The sequence below is a fragment of the Pipistrellus kuhlii genome, unplaced genomic scaffold (genome assembly GCF_014108245.1).
Source record: "Pipistrellus kuhlii isolate mPipKuh1 unplaced genomic scaffold, mPipKuh1.p scaffold_m20_p_80, whole genome shotgun sequence".
Classification (NCBI taxonomy): domain Eukaryota; kingdom Metazoa; phylum Chordata; class Mammalia; order Chiroptera; family Vespertilionidae; genus Pipistrellus; species Pipistrellus kuhlii.
The window spans coordinates 879,948-899,998 of record NW_023425585.1 but is presented as its reverse complement, the minus strand read 5'-3'; the positions used below and the strand labels follow the sequence as shown (position 1 = coordinate 899,998).

Below are 20,051 nucleotides of genomic sequence, written 5' to 3'. Positions count from 1 at the left end.
GCAGGGAGCCGGGCTCACTTTGGGCTTAAATAGACAGGAAATGGAAACAGGCCCAATTTCAGATGGAGAGCCAGGTGCGGAGGCGCAAAGCCAGGGCCTGACATCAGCTCGGGAAGGATCGCTCCCAGCTCTCTGACCCCGATGGGCCTGACCATGTGCCTCATCCAGGAGAGGGCCAGGCCGGACGGTGGGGGGTGGGGTGGGGTGGGGTAGGGTGGGGAGGTGGGTTGTGGGGCCCAGGACCATGGCCGGCACGGAGGCCCGTGGGACAGAGCAGCACAGTCCAGGGCTGACCGCCCTCTCTGCCTGTGGGGCTCCACCTGTCCGCTCCAGAGCGACACTTCCCATCGTCACTGAAACACCTGGACTCACGTTGTTCTCCTGTGTTTACTCAGGATCGGGGGTGGGCAGTCTTCCTGAGTCCACACCGTCGTCCTCCAAACGTCTCCCACGCAGGCAGACACACCTCCCACGCAGGGAAGACATCTCACGTGCCGGGACCACCTGTGCCAGGACCCTCCCTCCGGCCCCCCACCCTGTGTAGCTTCGGGTCTCTGTAGACCCTGTCTCCACATCTTCTGCCCCTGCTGCTGTGCTCTTTATTGAAATTAAATTTTATTTTATTTATTTATTTTTAAATCAATTTTCTTTTCTTTTTAGAGAAATATATGTTATTGATTTTTTTTTTTACAGAGAGGAAGGGAGAGGAGACACATAGAGAGCTAGAAACATCGATGAGAGAGAGACATCGACCAGCTGCCTCCTGCACATCACCCACTGGGGATGTGCCTGCAACCAAGGTACATGCCCTTGACCAGAATCAAACCCGGGACCTTTCAGTCTGCAGACCGACGCTCTATCCACTGAGCCAAACCGGTTTCGGCTGAAATTAAAATTTAATAAAGTTCTGCCTATCAATCATCTATCTGTCAGCTATCTACCTACACATCCACCCACCTACTTATTTATCTGTCCATCTGTCTATATATCTATCATCTATCATTCTATCATCTGTCTATCTACCTATCTACTTATCCATCCACCCTGTCTCTCTGTCCATCTGTCTAACATCTTTTTATCATTCTATCTATCTGTCTATGTGTCTATCTATCTATCTATCTATCTATCATCTATCTATCTACTTATCCATCCATCCACCCACTCATCCACCCATCCCCTTGTCTGTCTGTCCATTGTCTGGCCCTCTCCTGGATGAGGCACATGGGCAGGCCCATCGGGGTCAGAGAGCTGGGAGCGATCCTTGCCGAGCTGATGTCAGGCCCTGGCTTTGCGCCTCCGCACCTGGCTCTCCATCTGAAATTGGGCCTGTTTCCATTTCCTGTCTATTTGTCCATTGTCTGTCTGTCATCTACCTACCTATCATTCTTTCTATCTACCTTTCAATCGATAAGTGAAAAAGCATGTAGGTCAGCATGAGCATCAGAATCTGTAATGCCTTTTACAGCAATCTTTCTTATGTGGAGAATATCCCAAATTATTGCACATGTAATAAAACTCCAGGATCAAACAAACTCTGATTACAGGCCTTTAGTGACAGGGGTACTCTCTACCTACCTGTCTGCCTATCCACCTACCTGCCTATGATTCTTTGTTAGTCTGTTGTTCATCTATCTATCTATCTATCTATCTGTCTGTCTGTCTGTCTGTCTATCTATCTATCTATCATTATCTTTCTATCATCTATCTATCTATCTATCATCTATCTATCTATCTATTATCTATCTATCTTCTACCTGCCTATTTTTGCAAAGAACTCACTTAATAGTTTTATTGCCACCTTTTAAAATGGGCTCATGACTCTCTCTCTCTGTAACTCAGGTATAAATGCTCCATGAGATAACCATTTGAAGTTTGGGGGCTATGTTTTATCTAACGGGAGGAAATCATTACGGCTTGTTAAGAATTAAAATTCCTGTTTATACAGCCGAAACCAGTTTGACTCAGCGGTAGAGCATCGGTCTGCGGACTGAAAGGTCCCAGGTTCGATTCCCAGGTTCAATTCTGGTCAGGGGCATGTACATTGGTTGCGGCACATCCCCGGTAGGCAGCTGGCCAATGTTTCTTTCTCATTGACGTTTCTAGCTCTCTATCTCTCTCCCTTTCTTTCTGTAAAAAATCAATAAAATATATTTTAAAACTCCTGTTTATACAAAGACTTTGTGAGTTCTTTTGTGCGTATCTGAGGGGAAACCACAAGTTCACATACTCTTCACTCCTTGTTGTCCTGCTCCTGGTAGATCCCTCTGGCTTCTGCTCTGAAACCCCCACTGTCTCAGGGGCCGCCTCTGGGAAGTGGGGACCTGGCCGTTCTGCCTCCGGTGGGCACGGGAGCCCTGCACAGGAAGTGCTCAGCCAGCAAAGCAGGTTTTGTGATGAAAAGTGAATCCATTTTCTCAGCTCAAACCCGGCTAGCAGGAGCGTGTGCTGGTGAAGAGTGTAAGGCTCATGGTTGTGTAATGCCCAGATCCCGAGTTAGGAGCTCAGCCTAGAACAACCAGGAATTCCTGAGCTGCTCTGGGTTTCCTGTTCCTGTTTGTAACGAAGGAGCTCGGTTAGGGGATGACTGAGTAACATCCGGGTGCCATGTTCTGTCATTCAGGATTTGTTAAAAATGTTAACAAAATTTAACACAGGAAGTATTGTGTGCTTTTGTAATTTATATTTTAACCAAATGTCAACTACAAATAAAATTTGTATTATACAAAGTTTAAAATACAAAAGAATATGGAGAAAAAAAAACACATACTTGTCATTTGCTTTAAGAAATAAAATTTGGCTGGCCAGTGTAGCTCAGTTGGTGGGGCATCGTCCCAGGAACCGGAAGGTCCCGGCGGGGGTCCTGGCCAGGCACATGCCTGAGTTGTGGTCTTGGTCCCCAGTGGGGGCATTCAGGGGGCGCTGACCAGTGCTCTCTCCCTCTCACTCTGAAATCAATAAAAACATATTTAAAAAAGAAATAAAACTTGATTTGATTTTTATAGATTTGAAATGCTTTGGGTGAAATGATCAAAGGAGCACAAGCCACGTTGGAGTCACCGCTGACAGGAGACGGTCCGCATTGTCCTGGACGCGGGGGTCGGCGCCTGCGCCATCCGGGCTGACTTCCAGACGTCAGCTTCTGTGATGCAGGGTTTTTTTGAATTTATTTTAACACAAAGTTTTAATAAAATTTAACACAGGAAGTGTCATATGCTTTGGCAAATTAACCCTTTAACCAGACTGACGTTGTGTCCACAGGGTTTACCGTACAGAGACTCGCACAGCAGACCGCGGCCCACACAGAGCCGGCGTCTCCTCGGGAACATCCCTCAAGCCCAAGTGGCAGGACCGTAGCTCGGAACACCCGTCCCTGCGTCTGTGGTGCCGTGGCCGCAGCCAGAGCCTCTGGCAGCCTGGGCCTCGGCAGCACCTCTAGGCGGAGCTGGGTTTGAATTCCGGTTCGCTTGCTCCCTAAGTGTGTGACCCTGGGCATGCTATGGGACGCCCTGAGCCTCAGCTTCTTCATCAGTGTGCTCACCCGCCCCAGCCAGTGGCTCGTGGTTCGGTTTGACTGCAGTCAGGGCACAAACCTAGACCGTGGGTTTGCTCCCCAGTCAGGGTACATACTGAGAAAGCTTCTCTCTCACGTCGATGTTTCTAAACTCTCTCTTCCTCTCGCTCTAAAAATCAATAAAAACATAGCCCTGGGTAAGGATTTCAAAAAAAGTAAAAAAGAATGGAGCTAACCTTAGGCTGTTGTGAACATTACTGAGATGGTACTTGTGAGTCTAAGACAGTGCCTGCCACAGAGACAGCACAGTGAGTGCAGCTGTTACTGTCACTCCATTCCTTCGCTGGTTACTGATGTCTGCTGTGCCGGAGTCTCTGCACGAGGCCCTGAAATGCTTTGGGGCTCAGTTGTTGTGTCTGGTCTGCAAGCTGTGTAACAGCTCTAGACCAGAAGTGACGGCAGTCCAGTCCAGAGGCCCACCTTGGTCCAGAAAAAGGCTGTTGGAGTCAGAGGACACTCTGGACTCAGGAGGGCGGGTGAGCTGTACACAAGCAGCTACTCAGGGTGTTGCTCTCGCTGCTGGACTCCCTGGGCCCAGGTTTGGAGAGCGCCCTGTGATGCCTATGAAAACACCTTAGGCATTCAGAGAGGCGGCCTGCCTGACCAGCTCCTGTCTGTATTTATAAAAAGGCTGGTGGTGCATTTCCTTCGTGCAAATCATTTTTGGCTCTTGCTAATATTCAGGAATATAGTAAAACTGTACACATGATGCATGTGACCCATCGGCTCCAGCCCCCGCTGCTTTCATTGAAGGAGACACCCCTGAAGATGCTGTACCTTGACTGGCGATTTCAGTAAATAGGGAGTCGGCAATTTACAGGAAAGGACGAGATGAGAAATACAATTATGGCAAGAGTGCCTTTTCCTATAAATTTATCATGGAAACGGCGTGGGAAGACGTGCCTTCTGCAAGCAGCTTCTCTGGGAGCTTCCTGAGAGCTATTCTACAAGCAGCTGGGGACCTCAGTGGGCTTTGGCCCCGCCTGGGGTGATTGCTCTGGTGACTTTGGGTCACCACTAAGCCAGGTAGAGGATAGCGATCTGCCTGTGCCCAAGGGCTTTTGGCAGATGTTGAATACTGGTCACTGATCCCTCCTTGGGCCCTTCATTTGCACGACTTTCATGGGAAAAGCCTAGGCAAAGGAGGGAAGTGAACCGGCGTTTAGCAGCAGGCAATCGGCTCCAGCTCCTCTGAAGGCAGAGTGAATGCAGGCCACGTGGTGTAATGGTTAGCACTCAGGACTCTGAAGGCAGAGGGCCGGCTCCCGAGGGTGTCCGCGAAGAAGGGAAAGGCCTGAGCCTCCTGCTCTGTGTCCATGGCGAGGCTGAGGCTTCCACACGCCCGGTCAGCTCGTCCGCTCAGACAGCATTGCTCCCCGGACAGCGCAGGAGTCCGGGGCAGCCTCGGCTCCCAGAAGGGCCCAGAGTTCATGGTGGGCAGCATGGGCCTTCCTGTGGGGCAGAAACAAAAATGCCGCCCTCCGTCCTGCCAAGCCCAACAAGAGCACAACCAAGCCCGCGCACGGCTCTGCCCGCCAGGAGGTCTCCCGACCTGGAATCCGGAACAAAGGCAGGGAGTCCCGCGTCGGCCGCAGGGGGGCGCTCCCGCTCCGCTGGCGCGCGGGGCGTGGCCTCGGCGGGGTGGGCGTGGCCTCGGCGCGGGGCGGGGCCGGCGGCCGGAGGAGGAGCGGCCCGCGCTGAGCCGGCGTCTCCGTGACAGGCGCTCTCGCCGCCGCCGCTGCCGCCGCCTTTTCTTCCCGGTCCGGCCGCCCCGCCGCCTCCTCCGGCAGGAACTGCGGCCCAGCGCCCGGGCGGCCCGCGCCCCGCGCCCTGCGGCCCGCAGCCCGCGGGCACCATGCCCAGCAAGACCAAGTACAACCTTGTGGACGACGGGCACGACCTGCGGATCCCGCTGCACAACGAGGACGCCTTCCAGCACGGCATCTGCTTCGAGGCCAAGGTGAGGGCGGGGCCCCGGGCGGGCGACCGCCGACCTGGGCCCGCCTGGACCCGGGGCTGCGGCCTCTGCAGAGGGCCTCTGTGTGGAGCCGCGGCTCCTGCCCCAGATTGTGGAGCACCCGCGAAGTTCGCGGATTGCTCCCCCTCCCTGCAGACCCCCACCCCCTCCCTCTGCAGGCCCCCTCCCCCATCTCCCCCCTTCCCTCCCCCCTGCACACTCCTGCCCCCCCTGCAGGCCTTCCCCTCCCCCTCCCCCCTGCAGACCCTCCTCTTCCCCCCTGCAGGCCGGTCCTCACTGGCCACCTGATGAAGTTACTTCCCAGACCCTCACCCTGAGAAGGGCACCTGGTGGCTGGCACAGCCTGGTGGTCCTGGGCGGTGGGGGAGCTCTGGTGTTATTTACCTGCCGATGCGGAGCGGTGCTTCAGGGTGGTTCACAGGGGCTGCAACTCCCCCCGGAGGCGATCTTGCCAGCCCCCCGGCAGGTTAGGCCCAGGGCCAGCGCTGAAGGGGGCAGGGGGACACGTTTGCTAGTTTTGTGGCACAATGCTAAGTTTCAGCAGCTGGCAGGGCACCACGCTGGTGAAGTCAGGGGGTGACTGGAAATCCCAGGCTGGGCCAGAGCCCCAACCTGCCCTTGGGGGGGGGGGGCGGGGCCTCAGTTGTGGCCCCTGAGCTGTGATGCCCCATCCCGGCCCCTGCCCGGCCCCCCCGGGATGTGCTTCTCACTGAGGAGCCGGTTTCTGGTCTCAGCCGGGCTCCCTTCCGAGGGTGCATCTCCCGGACGGACAGCTGGTGTCCGCGGCCCTGCCCCTCAGGCTGGGCGGATGCAGGAGGACCGGCCGTCAGGTGGCTGCCTCCTTCCACCGGAGACGCCGGGCGGCTCTGGCTGTGCAGGCAGCGGCGCTGGGTCTCCCGAGGCCTGTGCTGGGGATCTGCCGCCTTTGGGCCTGAGAGCCTTCCCCCAAGGTGGTGGCTGAGGCAGGGCCCCGGCCGGACCTCGGGCGTCTTTGTGGGCTGGGCCGGCGGTGCAGCCGGATTCCCCTTGCTCTCTCAGGGCAGTCTGGTCGGTCTGAGGGGCGGTTGGGTTAGATTTTGTCCGGCCTGTTGCTTTGGTGAGCAGGTTTTTTACATTTTAAAGTCTGAGCTCCCAGCACTGTCTTAGTGACTGAATCTCCTTGGACACATGCACGCTGGGAACTTGGCTTTGTCGTGTTTGGTTCACTAGCACTCCATTTTTCAAGAAGGAGGGTAAGAAGAGAGAAAATTTAAAATGTTTGTAAGCCTTGTTGTTCCTTTCTCGCAGTCTCTGCATTTGATCTCACAACCTAACGTGCATGAGAACCACCAGAGGAAGCTCTGCTTCCTGGCACCCCGATTCTAACTGGGCGAGTCCTGGGGAGCCCAGGGCTGTGGGCATTAACGGGCCACCACACGACGTGATGCAGGCGGCTGAGGCCGGGCTGGGAAGCACTGGGCTCGAAGCTTGCCTCCAACTTGTTGGGCCTTGCCCTCCCTCCCCTGGCGTCTTTGTGGGGTGTCTAGGGTGTCTGGGGGTGTGCTGTAGTTCCTGTGGCGACCTCCTGGGCTCCCTCCCAGTGGAGCTCCATCAGGGGGCTTCTGGCTGGGCTCCCACACAGACCCAGACAGGGGACGCAGCTTCTGCTCTCAGCAGGATGGGGTGGAGGGGGAAGGACAGGCTGACTTTGAGGCCTGGATCCTAGTTCCCAGCTTCAGTCCTTGGTCCTGACACCTGCGTGTTTAAACCGTGTCAGCCAAGACCCCAGCGGAAGCCGCTGTGGGCCACGTGCCCCTGGCAGGGGGGCGCTGGCTGTTCCCACCCTCCCCAGGGCGCCTGTGGAACCACAGTCGCCGGCTCCGGGGTTGAAGGCCTGGCTTGCTCTGGAAAAGCACAGGCTGTAAAATGGAAATGCGCTGCTGCTGCCAGGCCAGGTACCCTTGGTGAGCGCGCCAGGCCCTTCCCCCGCTGGCAGGCTGGCAGGAACAAGCGGAGGCGGGACTGGCAGGTGCCGCTGGCTTCCCGGCTCCGCGGGGATGGAGGCCGTGGCCGGGTGAAGGGCACGGGGTCAGTCTGTGCAGGTCACCGCACACCGTGCTCAGGGAAGCAGAATCCCGTGCTTTTCCTGCACAGCCTCTCGCGGCCCTCGCTGCTGCCCTGGCGCGGGTCCTCTTGTCCCGTAACCACGTGCACGGCCACCCGGATCGAAAGCTGGAGCTTTGACTTTGGACTCCCCGCCCAGGGCTCGCCGAGCTGGGCCGGGCGGCTGAGCTCGGCTCCCTCCCGCAGCGGGCCCGGTTCTGAGTGCTGGGCTGGGAGCTGCCCTGGTGGGTGTGTGGCCCTCGGTGCTGCCACGCCCTCCGTCCACGCTCCCCTCGGTGAGGACACCGAACGGCGGCCACCAGGCGCAGTGGAGCGGCCGCGGCCGCTGTGCCTCCGTCCGGAGTGGGTTCGGATCTGCACGGACTGTCACACGGACGGACTCGTCAGTGGGAACAGGACTGTTCCTCTTATCTGCCTTTTTTATTTCTTTTAACTTTAATTTAATTAAATTTTATTTTAAAAATATATTTTATTGATTTTTTACAGAGAGGAAGGGAGAGGGAGAGAGAGTTAGAAACATCGATGAGAGAGAAACATCGACCAGCTGCCTCCTGCACACCCCCTACTGGGGATGTGCCCGCAACCAAGGTACATGCCCTTGACTGGAATCAAACCTGGGACCTTTCAGTCTGTAGACCAACGCTCTACCACTGAGCCAAACCGGTTTCGGCCATCTGCCTTTTTTAGATTAAAACAGCGGGGATGGGGAAGGGCCTGGGCGGAGCCACAGGCTGCGGAGGCGATGGTCGAGCTGGTGCGGCTCACACGTGGCCGGGCCCTCACACTCACACTCACACTCACACTCACACTCACTCGCACCCCGCTCACGGCCGCGGGGGCGCCGCGGGGGCGCCGCCGGGAGCAGGCTGCCGGCCTGGGGAGCACCTCAGCTCCCCTCGCACAGCCTCCTCCGTGAGCAGGGCGGAAGGTGCGGTCCCGAGGGCAGGTCATGGGCACCAGGTCCGTCGCTGCATCGGAACAGGCCGGCTCCACTCAGCGGGCTCCCTGCTGCTGCCCAGCAAGCGGCCTCCGGACCCGGTGGCCCCAATGGCATCTGTTCCATTTGCCGGTGACTCGCGATCGGGATTCAGGCGGGCGGGGCCTGTCGCACATACGGCTGGCGGTCATCGAGGGCGTGTGCCGTGCGGCAGGTCGGCTGGGGAGCCCTTGCCACTGAGTCCTTGGGCTCCTCCCGGCACGGTGCCCCCACCAGCAGCGGCTTTCGAAGCGGGTGCTTGGAGCAGTGCTGACCTCCAGGCGACCCAGGGTCCTGTTGGCCATCGGCCAGCGCAGGTTCCAGGGCGGGAGAAGGGGACGCTTCCTGCTTCTTGACAGGAGAGTGGGCTCCCTCTGTGAGAGCGCGGGTGGGTGGTAGCGCGAAGCTGGCTTGCCACCAAGCGCGTGCCCTGCCTCTGGCTTCCTTGGCTGGGTGGCCTCGGCGAGTGACTTAAACCTCATTAGCATCGGACCTGTGTAAGGAGGACACGCCGGTCACAGCCATGGCGGCGAGTCCCGCGTGTGAGTGCCCAGCACGGGGCCTGCCCAGAGCCGCCGCGCCCGTTGTTCTCAGTCCCGAGAATCGCCATTCAGTTTCCATCCGGAGCCGTGACGCTCGGCGCCTAATGAGTCAGGCCCATGGTACACGCCTGGTTAAAGATCTGGCCGTGGAATCACTCCGGTTCCTGAAGCTGCAAATCAGACAGTGTGACCGCTCTGTGGGCCTAAAATAGCTGCCGGCTCTCTGGGCAGGAATACCAGGGGGTGGACGGGCGTCTGTGCCCTCCAGTCCCGTCAGGATCGAACACCCGCACCTTCACGCCTCTTTCTCTGAAGTTCTTGGGCAGACGTTTCTGTGAGCAGGAGGAGTCTGTGTCGTGGGATTGATGAAGACTTGTGAGGCGTGCACTTCCCTTCCCAGTTTTTCTGTCGGCATCGTGTCTCCTAGGCAGGCAGCAGCTGGCTCTCCGCACCTGGTGCCAGGCCCTGCCAGCAAGCCCTGTGCCCCAGTGAGCCCAGTCCTCCCGCTGGGGGGCCGGTGCTTCCCACTGCGTTTCTGCCAGACCCATCTCACTCCCTCGAACCTGGGACCGTGCTGCCCCCTGGGCTCCGGAAGCGGCGGTGCTTCCAGGGCTGTGGACACTCCGTCTGGAGGCTGGTGAGACCTGAGCTCCCCCGAGGGCGGGCGGCAGGGCACCCTGTGCTCAGTGCGCCCCTGGAGGCAGGCTGTCAGTGCAGTCACCCTGGTCTGCTGCTCCCCGGGGCTCTGCCGTGCCCTGTCCGGGCTGGACCACCCGTCCTCCAGGCCAAGGCACACCCAGAGCACCAACACCCCAGCGGGCGCTTAGACAGCCATCGCTGCCCGGGCACCGCGCCAAGCTCTTCGGCGAGAGGTGCCCCGATGGCCGTGAGGGGCTCGGCTCTGAGCCTCAGGGACGGGAGGCTGCTCCGCGGGGCGGCGGGTGCTGGCACATGTACGGCCGACAGGTGCCAGGCAGACCTGCCGTGTGGCGGGCACTCCAGGACCAGCTGGGCGGTGCCTTCTGAGAGCGGCACTCACCGCGGGTCAGCGATTTAGCCTTGCGGTGGCCTGGGAGGCGCGGAGGGGGAGACTGAGGCCCGTCTCTCTGGGTTGTGTGGGATGGCGGTGGTCTGGGCTTCTCCCATCGCGGACACGCCTGGGCCCAGGCCTTCCTCCTGTTCTAGAGGAGCAGCAGCCACTGCGCCGCCTGGGCCGCCGCCTGGGTTCGGCAGCAGGACGGGCGGAGAGACGCTGCTTCCGAAGGGGCTGTTCCTGCCCATGTGTCCCCCCCCAGGCCCCTCCTGCTTCCCAGCCCGGCTCAGCCCTCTCGGGAGGGAGCCAGCCCAGTGCAGGGTCCCGGTCGGCCTTCCCGCGCCCCCTCGGGCTGACGTGCCTCCGGTGGGAGGCGGGCACGGGACAGCATTCTCCTTCCTGACGAAGGAGGTGGCTGTCTCTGTGCTGAGGACAGTGTGTCACTCGCCGCCTGCTTCCCGGCGCACGCGCTCGCACACACACACAGACACATGCACGCGCATGCGCACACACACACACACACACAGACACAGACACAGACACACACACAGACACAGACACACGCACGGGCACACACATGACACACACACAACTCACCCCCCCCCACACGCACGCACGCGCACACACACACATGACACACAACTCACACACACACACAGAGACACCACACACCACACACACACACACACACACACACACAACTCACACCCACACACCCCCACACACACAGACACCACACACCCCACACACGGGACTCTCTCACATACACACACGGGACTCTCTCATACCCAAACACCCACACACCCACACAGACACCTTACACACCACACACACACAGACATACATACACACACCCACACACGGGACTCTCTCACATACACACACGGGACTCTCACACACACACACACACACCACACGCGCACATGTGCACATGCACACACACGGACTCACACACGCGCACACGCGGGACTCACACACACATGGGACTCACTCACATGGGACACACACACACACACACACACACACACATACACACGACTCGTGCTCCATTCCTGCCTCCCGGGCCCACTGGCTGCCCTCACGTCGTCCCCAGCCCCGTGCCCTGGGCACCAGGCCTGGCGTGGGGAAGCTTTCCTGTGTAACTGTGGAGCCGCCTTTGCTTCGGGTCACTAGCAGCCTTTCCCCGAGGCCAGGAGCCTGTTGCCCTCAGACAAGGGTCCGCCGCTCCCTGTGGTGGGCACCGGTCCGTCAGAGCCCGGGCACGGAAGGGGCCGCGGCTCTGGCCGGTTGGAGAGCCGTGGCGGGGGGCCTGGGCTCGGGGGTGTGCGTTCGGGAAGGCGGCCTCAGAGACCCGGCGGCTCACGCTGTCGCTCACGGCGTGGGCGTCCTTCCGGGCAGGGTGGGTCCTCCTGTCCTGGCAGGGGGGTGCTGCCACCTTTGGGTGCTGTGTGAGGAGACGGGTGTTAGTGCGGTCTCTCGGAGGCAGAGCCTCCCCAGTGAGCCGGCGGGCCAGGGAGCTGCCCGCTGCCATGGGGGGTCTGCGTGGTGTGGCTCTTCCTCTGACGCCCCAGGAGGCGGGCGCCTTGTGCAGGGAGGGAGCTGCCCCTGCCCCTCGGCCGGGCGACTCCCTGGAAGAAGGGGGACCCCACCGCCAGGCGAGGACGGGGTCGGTGGGGTGGGGCCGGGCCGGGCGGACACGTGGCTTTCTCTGGCTTTGGCTCAAGTGAGAGCTGCTGGTTGTGAGTGTTCTGCCCAGCAAGGCCCCCTTCCCACCTTTCCCTTTCCTGCGGGAGAAGCAGGCTTTTCTGGAGGCGTGTGTGTGTGTGTGTGTGTGTGTGTGTGTGTGTCTGTGAGTGTGTCTGTGTGTATGAGTGTGTGTGTTTGTGTGTGAATGTATGAGTGTCTCTGTGTGAGTGTATGTGGTGTTTGTGTCTGTGAGAGTGTGTGTGTGATGTGTGTGTGTGTATGAGTGTGTGTGTGTGTGATGTGTGTGTATGTGAGAGAGTGTGTGTATGAGTGTGAGTGTATGAGTGTGTGTATGAGTGTGTGAGTGAATGAGTGTGTGTGAGCGTGCGTGTGTGTGTATGTGTGTGTGTGATGTGTGTGTGTGTATGAGTGTGTGTGTGTGTGATGTGTGTGTATGTGAGAGAGTGTGTGTATGAGTGTGTGTGTGTGTGTGTGTGTGTGTGTGTATGTGTGTGGTGTGTCTGCTGGCGTCTCTGGGTCGTGGCTTCTCCAGCAACCAGCTTGGGTCTGAGAAAACCCTGGGAGCTCAAGGACCATGCTGTCCTTGGGTGCTGGGGTCCCTGAGTCTGCCGCCTCCTCTCCGTCTGTCCGTCTCACCCGTGTTCTGTACACAGAGCCGGGAGGTTCTGGTAGAGATGTGTCTGTTCCATCTTTCTGCAAACGGTGTTCACGTGTTGCTTTATTATGACCCAGTGATTCCATTTCTGAGAATTTATCTGAAAAAATCCCAAACACTAGTTCCAGAGAATGCATGCGGCCCCTGTTCAAAGCAGCGCAGTGCACAATAGTTAAGATCTGAAGCAGCCCGGTGCCCACTGACACCAGGAATCCTGTGCAGCCGTAGGAAGAAGAAAACGCACCATCTGAGGCAGCGAGAGGGACCTGAGGAGCATTCTGCTAAGTGAGTAAGTCCGCGAGAGAAAGACAAGTGTCATGTGACCTCACTGTGGAATCCAATGGACAAACCGAACCACCAGCCGCCTCAGAGCAGGCGCACAGCTCCGGTGGGGAGGGCGGGAGGGAGGCGTTGGGTGTGTGAAGGGATTGAGCGAAACAGGAAAGAAGAGAGAACTCCGGGCCTGATCAGCAGTGTGGTGATGGGGGAAGGGTGGGTGGAAGAGGGCATGGGCATAAATAAATGGATGCCGTGGCTGCCGCGGCCGCCCGTGTCTGATGTGCCCGCTCCTGGGCAGCGACTCGCTGAGCGGCTGTGCTCTCCGGGAAATGCACCGGACTGCCCTCCTCTGGCAGGGCAGGCCTCAGCCTCGTGCCCTCCTTCCGCTGGAGGGGACGTCGGGGTGCGCCCCTCCTCCTGGCCGCTCCGCCTGGGTGGGCCCCTGGGGCGCCTGCACTAGGAGGGGTGGTGCTGAGCTCACCTCGGAGGCTGCAGGGCGAGGGCCTGTCCTCCTGAGGAGCCCTGGGAGCGTCCTTCCAGCCCTTCTGGAAGGTTCTGTGGGGAGAAGGCTGCCGGTGGGGCACACGTGTGCCCGTACATGTGTGTGTGTGTGTGTGTGTGTGTGTGTGTGTTGTGAACACAGCCTTGGCAACCAGGGCCTCCCGCCAGCTGAGGACGGATGGCCCACGTGCCCCTTTCTCGCCTGCTTTCTTCCCCACACGTGTGGGGGCACCTTTCCCGGCCCTCAGGTTTGTCTGGAGTTGGTGTACTTTGGCTTCAGTTACGACGGCGTGGGCTCCGTGTGCGTGGTCGGCCGTGCGTGCAGAGCCCTGCCTGCGAGTGACGTGCCTCGCGGACATGGTTAGCGATGGACACTTCCCGTTGCTCCGTGGTGCTGAGCGCTGCTGCGCGCGCGTGTGTATGTGTGTGTGTGTGTGTGTGTGTGTGTGTGTGTGTGTTTCACTGGGACCAGCCAGGCTCTTGTGAGCGACCCACGTTCTTTTGAGTCGTGGGCCCAAGAAGCCCAGCGTGAGCGTTGGCTCTCTCCTCCGCAGGCTGCGCCAAGCAGGCCTCGCAGGCCCGGGGCTGTGGGCCTGGGCGGCGCCGGTTCCGGGTTCCAGGGCCCCGCTGAGGGCCACTTGTCTTGATGTGACAAGTCCCTGAGGAGCTGGCTGGTAACTCGCGTCACCGGCGTTTGGGGAGATGGAGATGCGGTAGCTGGGCCTGCACGCGGTTCCTTTTCAAGAAAACCTAGGAGCAAGCGGTCCATCTCCCTGTGGAGGGGGCCTAGTGCCTCAGGCCGCCCGCAGGGCGAGCAGGGTGGGGGTCGGCCGGCGCCCTCGCCTCGCGCGGCTGCAGCAGGCTTCGCCCACACTTCATTTCCACGGCTCTGGCGTTCTGGCTCTTACGTTGCTCAGGGTCTTTTGGGACGTACTCAGGTGAATTGCTAGTCCAGTCCACTCAATTATCTATTCTCTGATTTCCTTCCAACCGTGCAATATTCATTCCTTGTGCATACTTACAAAAGGTTCGTCATACCAGAAAAGAATATTCAATGTTATCTTACAACATATTGGCCATCTTCTTCATTCCCCAATGACCCTGAATGAAAACTCCTCAGAAAGTGTTTATGTTCCAAACTGACGTTATTTGTAATCTCCTATCTTTAAAAGCGGTAGATTTTCCCATTTCCCATTATTTTTGTATTCTTTTTCTTTTCTCTTTATTTACAACCTAACTGACTCTGCTGTTTGTAAGGTGACGTAACAGGTGAGCGCAGCATGGATCTGTGCAGGGAGTTCTGCGCTGCCTTCAGCTCTCCCTCCTCGTTCGCTGAGGAAGGAATCCGCTTTCAGGGGAGAACGGAGCCTGGAGCCAGGGCTTCCTGTCAGCTGGCCCTTGGCTGCTGAGTCACGGGCGGGTGGGTTCTCTCCCGGGCTCCGGCGACTCCTGTCTGGCTGGTGCGCCGGCTGTCTCCTAGCCCCACTGCCATGATGGCGCGACAGCCTCCCCTCCCCCTGCCGCCTCCCCTCCCCCTGCCGCCTCCCCTCCCCGGCCGCCTCCCCCCCCCCCCCCCCGCCGCCTCCCCTCCCCCCCGCCGCCTCCCCTCCCCCGGCCGCCTCCCCTCCCCCCCGCCGCCTCCCCTCCCCCTGCCGCCTCCCCCTCCCCCGGCCGCCTCCCCCCCCCCCCCCCCCCCCCCCCCCCCCCCCCCCCCCCGCCCGCCCCCCCCCCCCCCCCCCCCCCCCCCCCCCGCCCCCCCCTCCCCCCCCCTCCCCCCCGCCGCCCCCCCTCCCCCCGCCGCCTCCCCTCCCCCCAGCCGCCTCCCCCCCCCCTCCCCCCCCCCCTCCCCCCCCCCCCCTCCCCTCCCCCCTCCCCCCTCCCCCCCCCCCCTCCCCCCCCCGCCCCCCCCCCCTCCCCCCCCCGCCGCCTCCCCTCCCCCCCGCCGCCTCCCCTCCCCCGGCCGCCTCCCCCTCCCCCAGCCCTCCTCCCCTCCCCCTGGCCGCCTCCCCTACCTCAGCCCCTCCCCTCCCCCCGGCCACGGGCTCCTACCATCCACCCTCGTTTTCAGGCGTCCTCGTTGCTCACGGCCTGCAGCTCAGACCCTGCTCAGGCCCTGCCCCTGCCCAGGCTCATGCATCCTCCTGCCTCCTGCCTGTGTGGCCGCTCCCCCCACGTCTGCTTCTGTTTGTCGGGTCGGCGGCTCAGACATGCCCTCGGGCTGGCCCCAGCTCTGCGCCGTGGGCAAAGTGCACAGTCCTTCCGGCGGACGCTCCCTGCTTGCCCTCACGCCCTCACAGCCTGAGGCGCGGGGTGTGGAGGCGCTGTCATCCACTCAGAGCAGACACTCAGCGCCCTAAAAACAACGGTCCAGGCCCTGCCCGGCCCTGCCGTCCGTCTCCCCTCATGACCCACGGGCTCAGGGCCGCGGGAGCAGCGGGCGGAGTGCCACGCAGCCGCTGCCGGTGGCTGCCGGTGCTTCCCACAGGCATTCCGATCCACCCAGCAGCGGGCTGCTCCACACGCGCCTCGGGCCTGAGGGCCCTCCTTGCTGGCCGCGCTGGGCGAGGCGTTCTAGGAAGACGCTGGCTAGGCCGTCCGCCTCCCGCCGCCGCGGCTGTGGCCCAGAGGCCTGGCTGCTGGCGGCACTGAGGGCAGCAGCCTGGAGGCGGCAGGTCTCTTGGTGCAGGTCTGGTCCAGGGTCTCGGCACGATTCGAACCCAGGTCTTCCTTCTTTCCTTCCTTCCTTCCTTCCTTCCTTCCTTCCTTCCTTCCTGGCCAGGCTGCTTGGTAACAGATGGGTGTTGAGTGGGCTTTATTTCTCCAGCAGAATGGTGGGCACTCCCTGTCCAGCAGCCGCGCTCTGCCCGCGCTCTGTCCCCTCCCTGCTCGGCTTCTCGGCGGCCGTGTGTGTGCCCCTGCCTCTCGGGCTGTGGCCGGTGCAGCGCTGTCCAGGGCGGGCAGTGGCCGTCAGAGCTCCCGTCTCGCCGAGCCCGCGCAGGGCCTCTGCGAGGTGGTCTGTCCACAGTCTCCGCCTGGACGCCACGGCCAGCTCCCAGGCCGTGCCCGTGGGCCCCGGGAGTGAGCCCAGCGCCTGCCCACGCCAGGTCGCCCAGGCTGACAGGGATTTAAGATGACACTGCTTCTCGGCCTCACGCGGCCGCACAGACGGAACTCCCCTCCATGGGCAGGTTTGCCTCTGCCGATGGAGCCCCCCCGAGTCGTGAGCGAAGCGGAAGTGCTTCCCTAATTTCCAGGGGTTCTGCAGCCGAGGGCTTCTCCTCACCGCTGTGGGGTCAGAGGCGACAGGTGTGCCTGCATTGGTATTGATGGATGTCTGATGCTTGCTCTGTGCTCTGTGTGCGGATGCAGAGGCCTTGGTCGGGGGCTGGTTCTCGGGCAGGTACCTCCTCGCAGGCGCGGATTCAGACGGGCGAGGCTCAGTAGGACGGTGGGTCCCGGGGAGACCTTAGGGGCTTCATGAGAGCACTGTGACTTCTCATGGCGACAGAAGGAAAGCAGGCAGACCCCGGGGACCGTGTCCCTGGGGACACTCCGGGGAGGTGGGTTGATGTGACTTAGCAGCTGTGAGCCTCAGTGGCACCGCCTTCCAGGGGCGCCCGGGCTCCGTGCCAGCCCCGGGGCCGGCCTGAGCCACGCTGCTCTGTGCACCTGCCGGCGGCCGGGCGGGGTGCCTCGGTCTCAGCGGGGAAACGGGCCGCGGTGCTGTCTGCTCGTGTGGTGGGTCGTTACCGGCACCGGGTGAGGAACGTGGGAAAATGCTTTGGAAACGGGCAGCTGCCCACGCCGTCCGTGTGACCACGGAGAGAGCGGATTTGGTGGCAGTGGCACGTGTGTGTCGTCACGCTGGCCCAGGCGTGCATGCAGGGCCGGCGCCGGGTCACGGGCAGGGCTGGGGAGTGAAGGGCGGGTCCTGGGCGCAGCGCCCGAGGGCTGCTCCTTCCGGGAAAGTGACGCCGGGACTGGGAAAGTGCACCCCCTGGCGAGCGGCCGCTCACGCGGCTCCGGCTGGGCCCCCGGGACACTCCTGAGGGGAGACGGGGAGATTGGGTGGCCGGAGCAGCCCGTCCGCCTCCACCGGAGCGGAGCACGTGGCCTGGGTGGAGAAGCAGCAGCTTCAGGGTCACGGGCAGACCCGCCTTCGGCAGCACTGTCTGGTCGGGTGAGAGCAGGGCCACGGTTCTTACTTTGGTAGTTGTTCAGCGTCTCAGCTCGGAGGGGGTCTGGTGAGTGAGGTGCTCTGAAGCGGACGCGGGAAGATGCCTGGAGGCCGGGCCGGGACCGGAGCGTCCCCTGCACACCGACACCCCGGCCGGATGCAGGTCCCAGACACGTCCGTGCAGCCTGCTTCCTGGCACGGTCCTCTCGCCCGTCCGCTCTCCTGCTGGGCGGCTCCTGTTTGCTTTGGCTGTTCCCTCCGCCGTGGCCTTTCCTGCGTTTCCTCTGTGGCGTCCTCAGACCGGCCCCAGGTGGAAACGTCGATGTCAACAATACCAGCGATGGGAGTGGCCACGGTGACGGGCTGTCATGACCTTGGCGGAGACCCAGGCCCCCGCCTCAGCTCCGAGGTCAGCCCCAGCCTGCTCACTGCTGCCGCTGCCTCTGCGTCCTCGCTGCCTGCGCTTAGCGCGGACGGCGCTGATGGCGAAGGCAGGCCTGCTCGCCGTGCTCTCGTTTGTTGATGTCCTCATGTGCCACACAGACCTCTCGCTCCGCTCCCGGACCCGTCAGCTGCAGCCACGCCTCCTAGGAAAGAACCGATTCCGGGGGCTCCACCGGCCTGTTCCCTCTGGGCCGGCGCCGGAGGCGGCTGTGGTTTTCCTGAAAGTCTCGCTTGGGGTCCAGCATTCCCTCCGGGCGTTGTTCTGGAAGTGCGATGTTTTGTATGGACTCGGTTTTAGACTAATCTCCCTTTTTATAAGCTGGCAGCAGTACAGGTTATTGTTGCTTCTTCCATCGCTTTGTGTGAACGATAACCTGCCGGGCTTTAGCTTCCGGTGACGCGTGTCATTAGCGGCTGCTGTGGCTGGTCGTCGGCATTTGGCTGGACGTCACATACACCCGGGGGCTCTGGGGGCTCCGTCGCACGGAGGAGGCGCTCCCTCACGTCAGCGTTCCTTCGTTGCCCCGCCTCCTCGGCACGGGAAGCCTGTCCTGGTGGCTCTTCTTGGCTACTTCGTGGCTGGGAGTGCTGGCATTCGCCGAGGGAAGCGGAACAAAGAGTCGGTCTGGTTCCTGCCCCATGAGCTGAGGTCAGATGAGCTGGACAGAGGAGGGAAGGACGGAAAGACATTGTCAGAAAATTGTACTTATTCCCCTGGGGAGAGAACATGAATTCAGTTAGGACGCCTTAGGAATCCAATTAAATGGGGTAAAGCACAGGTGACAGCCGCCGAGACGGCATCTGTGCTAATTAAACAACGCAGGAGTGCATCCTAGCAGCTCAGCGGCTGCGGGTGGGGGAGGATGACCGGTCAGAGGAAGTCTCCCTCTGATTGGCTGCATCTGACCACTGCCTCTCAGGTGTCTGCGTCCCATCCCTGGTTTTGTGGCTCAGGTTCTGGTCCTTCTCACCTCACTGGGCTGGCTCTTGTCCCTCCTCCCACCATGCACCAAGCTGCCCTGGAAACCTGGGACAGTCTGCTCCGCAGGCCCTGAGGTCGCAGGCGAGGACGTGCGTGGCTGAGCGGCCAGAGCGAGGCTCGGCCTTCTGGCCGCTCAGGTGCCAGCCCCACAGCCGCCCGGCCCCAGCCCCGTCTCCTGGGAGCCGCACCGAGCTCAGGGTGTGCCCTGTGCCCCCTCGCGCTGCGTGGGCGCTCGCTGGAGCGTGGTCTGTCCACGTGTGCGTTAGCTCTCAGACTGCGGTGGCTCTGGTTTTACGTCCTCGTGGCCGCGGCCGCCGGCTGAGTGACAGCTGGTGGGGGTCAGGCCGCAGCCGTGGGGACAGTGCGCAGGCGAGCGCCTGCTGAGGGGTTTGACTCTGCTCCGCGCGGGAAGGACACGCTCCCCACACGGAGAGGAAGTCCTCATTCTCTCCCCGTCCGGGGGTTCCGGGCTGGGGGACCGGAGGAAGGGGTTGGAAGCCGGACTGTGGCTGTGACCGCAGGGCCCTGCTCTCTGGGGAGCTGGCGTTCGCCTTCTGCCTCCCCGGGGGCCCTGCAGGTCTGTGCGGGGGGCAGGCAGGCTTCTCGGTCCCCTGGCCATTACTGTCTCCATCCAGGCTGACTCTGTGGGATCGGGGAGGGCAGCTGCCTTTACGGCCGGCAGTGGCACCGAGGCCGCCCTCTTTCTGGTCGGCCACGGCCTCTCCCACCGGACATGGTGCATGTCGGGCCACGTGCCGTTTGACCTGTTCGTGCTGCTTAAAATTTTCCACAAAACGGAATATCATACACTGATTTCTTTTGAGGTGGGAACTCTCACATTAATGAATTATCCCCAGACTGTCCCCTCGAGCTCCGTGTGTGACTGTCGCAGGGCGCGCTGTGGAGTGCGGCCGGCACAGCACAGCGGGGCCGAGGCCGGAGTCCGGGGCAAGCTGCCCTGTGAGCGAGCGGAGCCGTGAGGCCAGTCGGGCTGAGAGTGACATCACCGGAGCTGCTGCCTGCAGGGGGTGTCCAGGGGCCAGTGCTGCCCAGGCGGGGGACGGCCCGGAGGTGACCTGGGCAGGACACAGCATGCACCGTGC

The 20,051-nt window shown here is 61.3% G+C and overlaps 1 protein-coding gene across 2 annotated transcripts in view; it reads left to right on the top strand.

The window, feature by feature from the left end:
- The first annotated feature begins 5,254 nt into the window (after positions 1 to 5,254).
- The window catches only part of LOC118712031 (nitric oxide synthase 1 adaptor protein), a 91,052-nt gene continuing 76,255 nt past the window's right edge, over positions 5,255 to 20,051 (top strand). Inside the window, exon 1 of one of the 2 annotated variants that reach the window (XM_036425435.2) lies at positions 5,255 to 5,531. In XM_036425435.2, coding sequence (XP_036281328.1) covers positions 5,427 to 5,531 — 105 coding nt within the window. In that variant the 5' untranslated portion in view covers positions 5,255 to 5,426. The remainder of the gene's footprint in view (positions 5,532 to 20,051) is intronic. The other variant, XM_036425436.2, reaches the window with a different exon arrangement.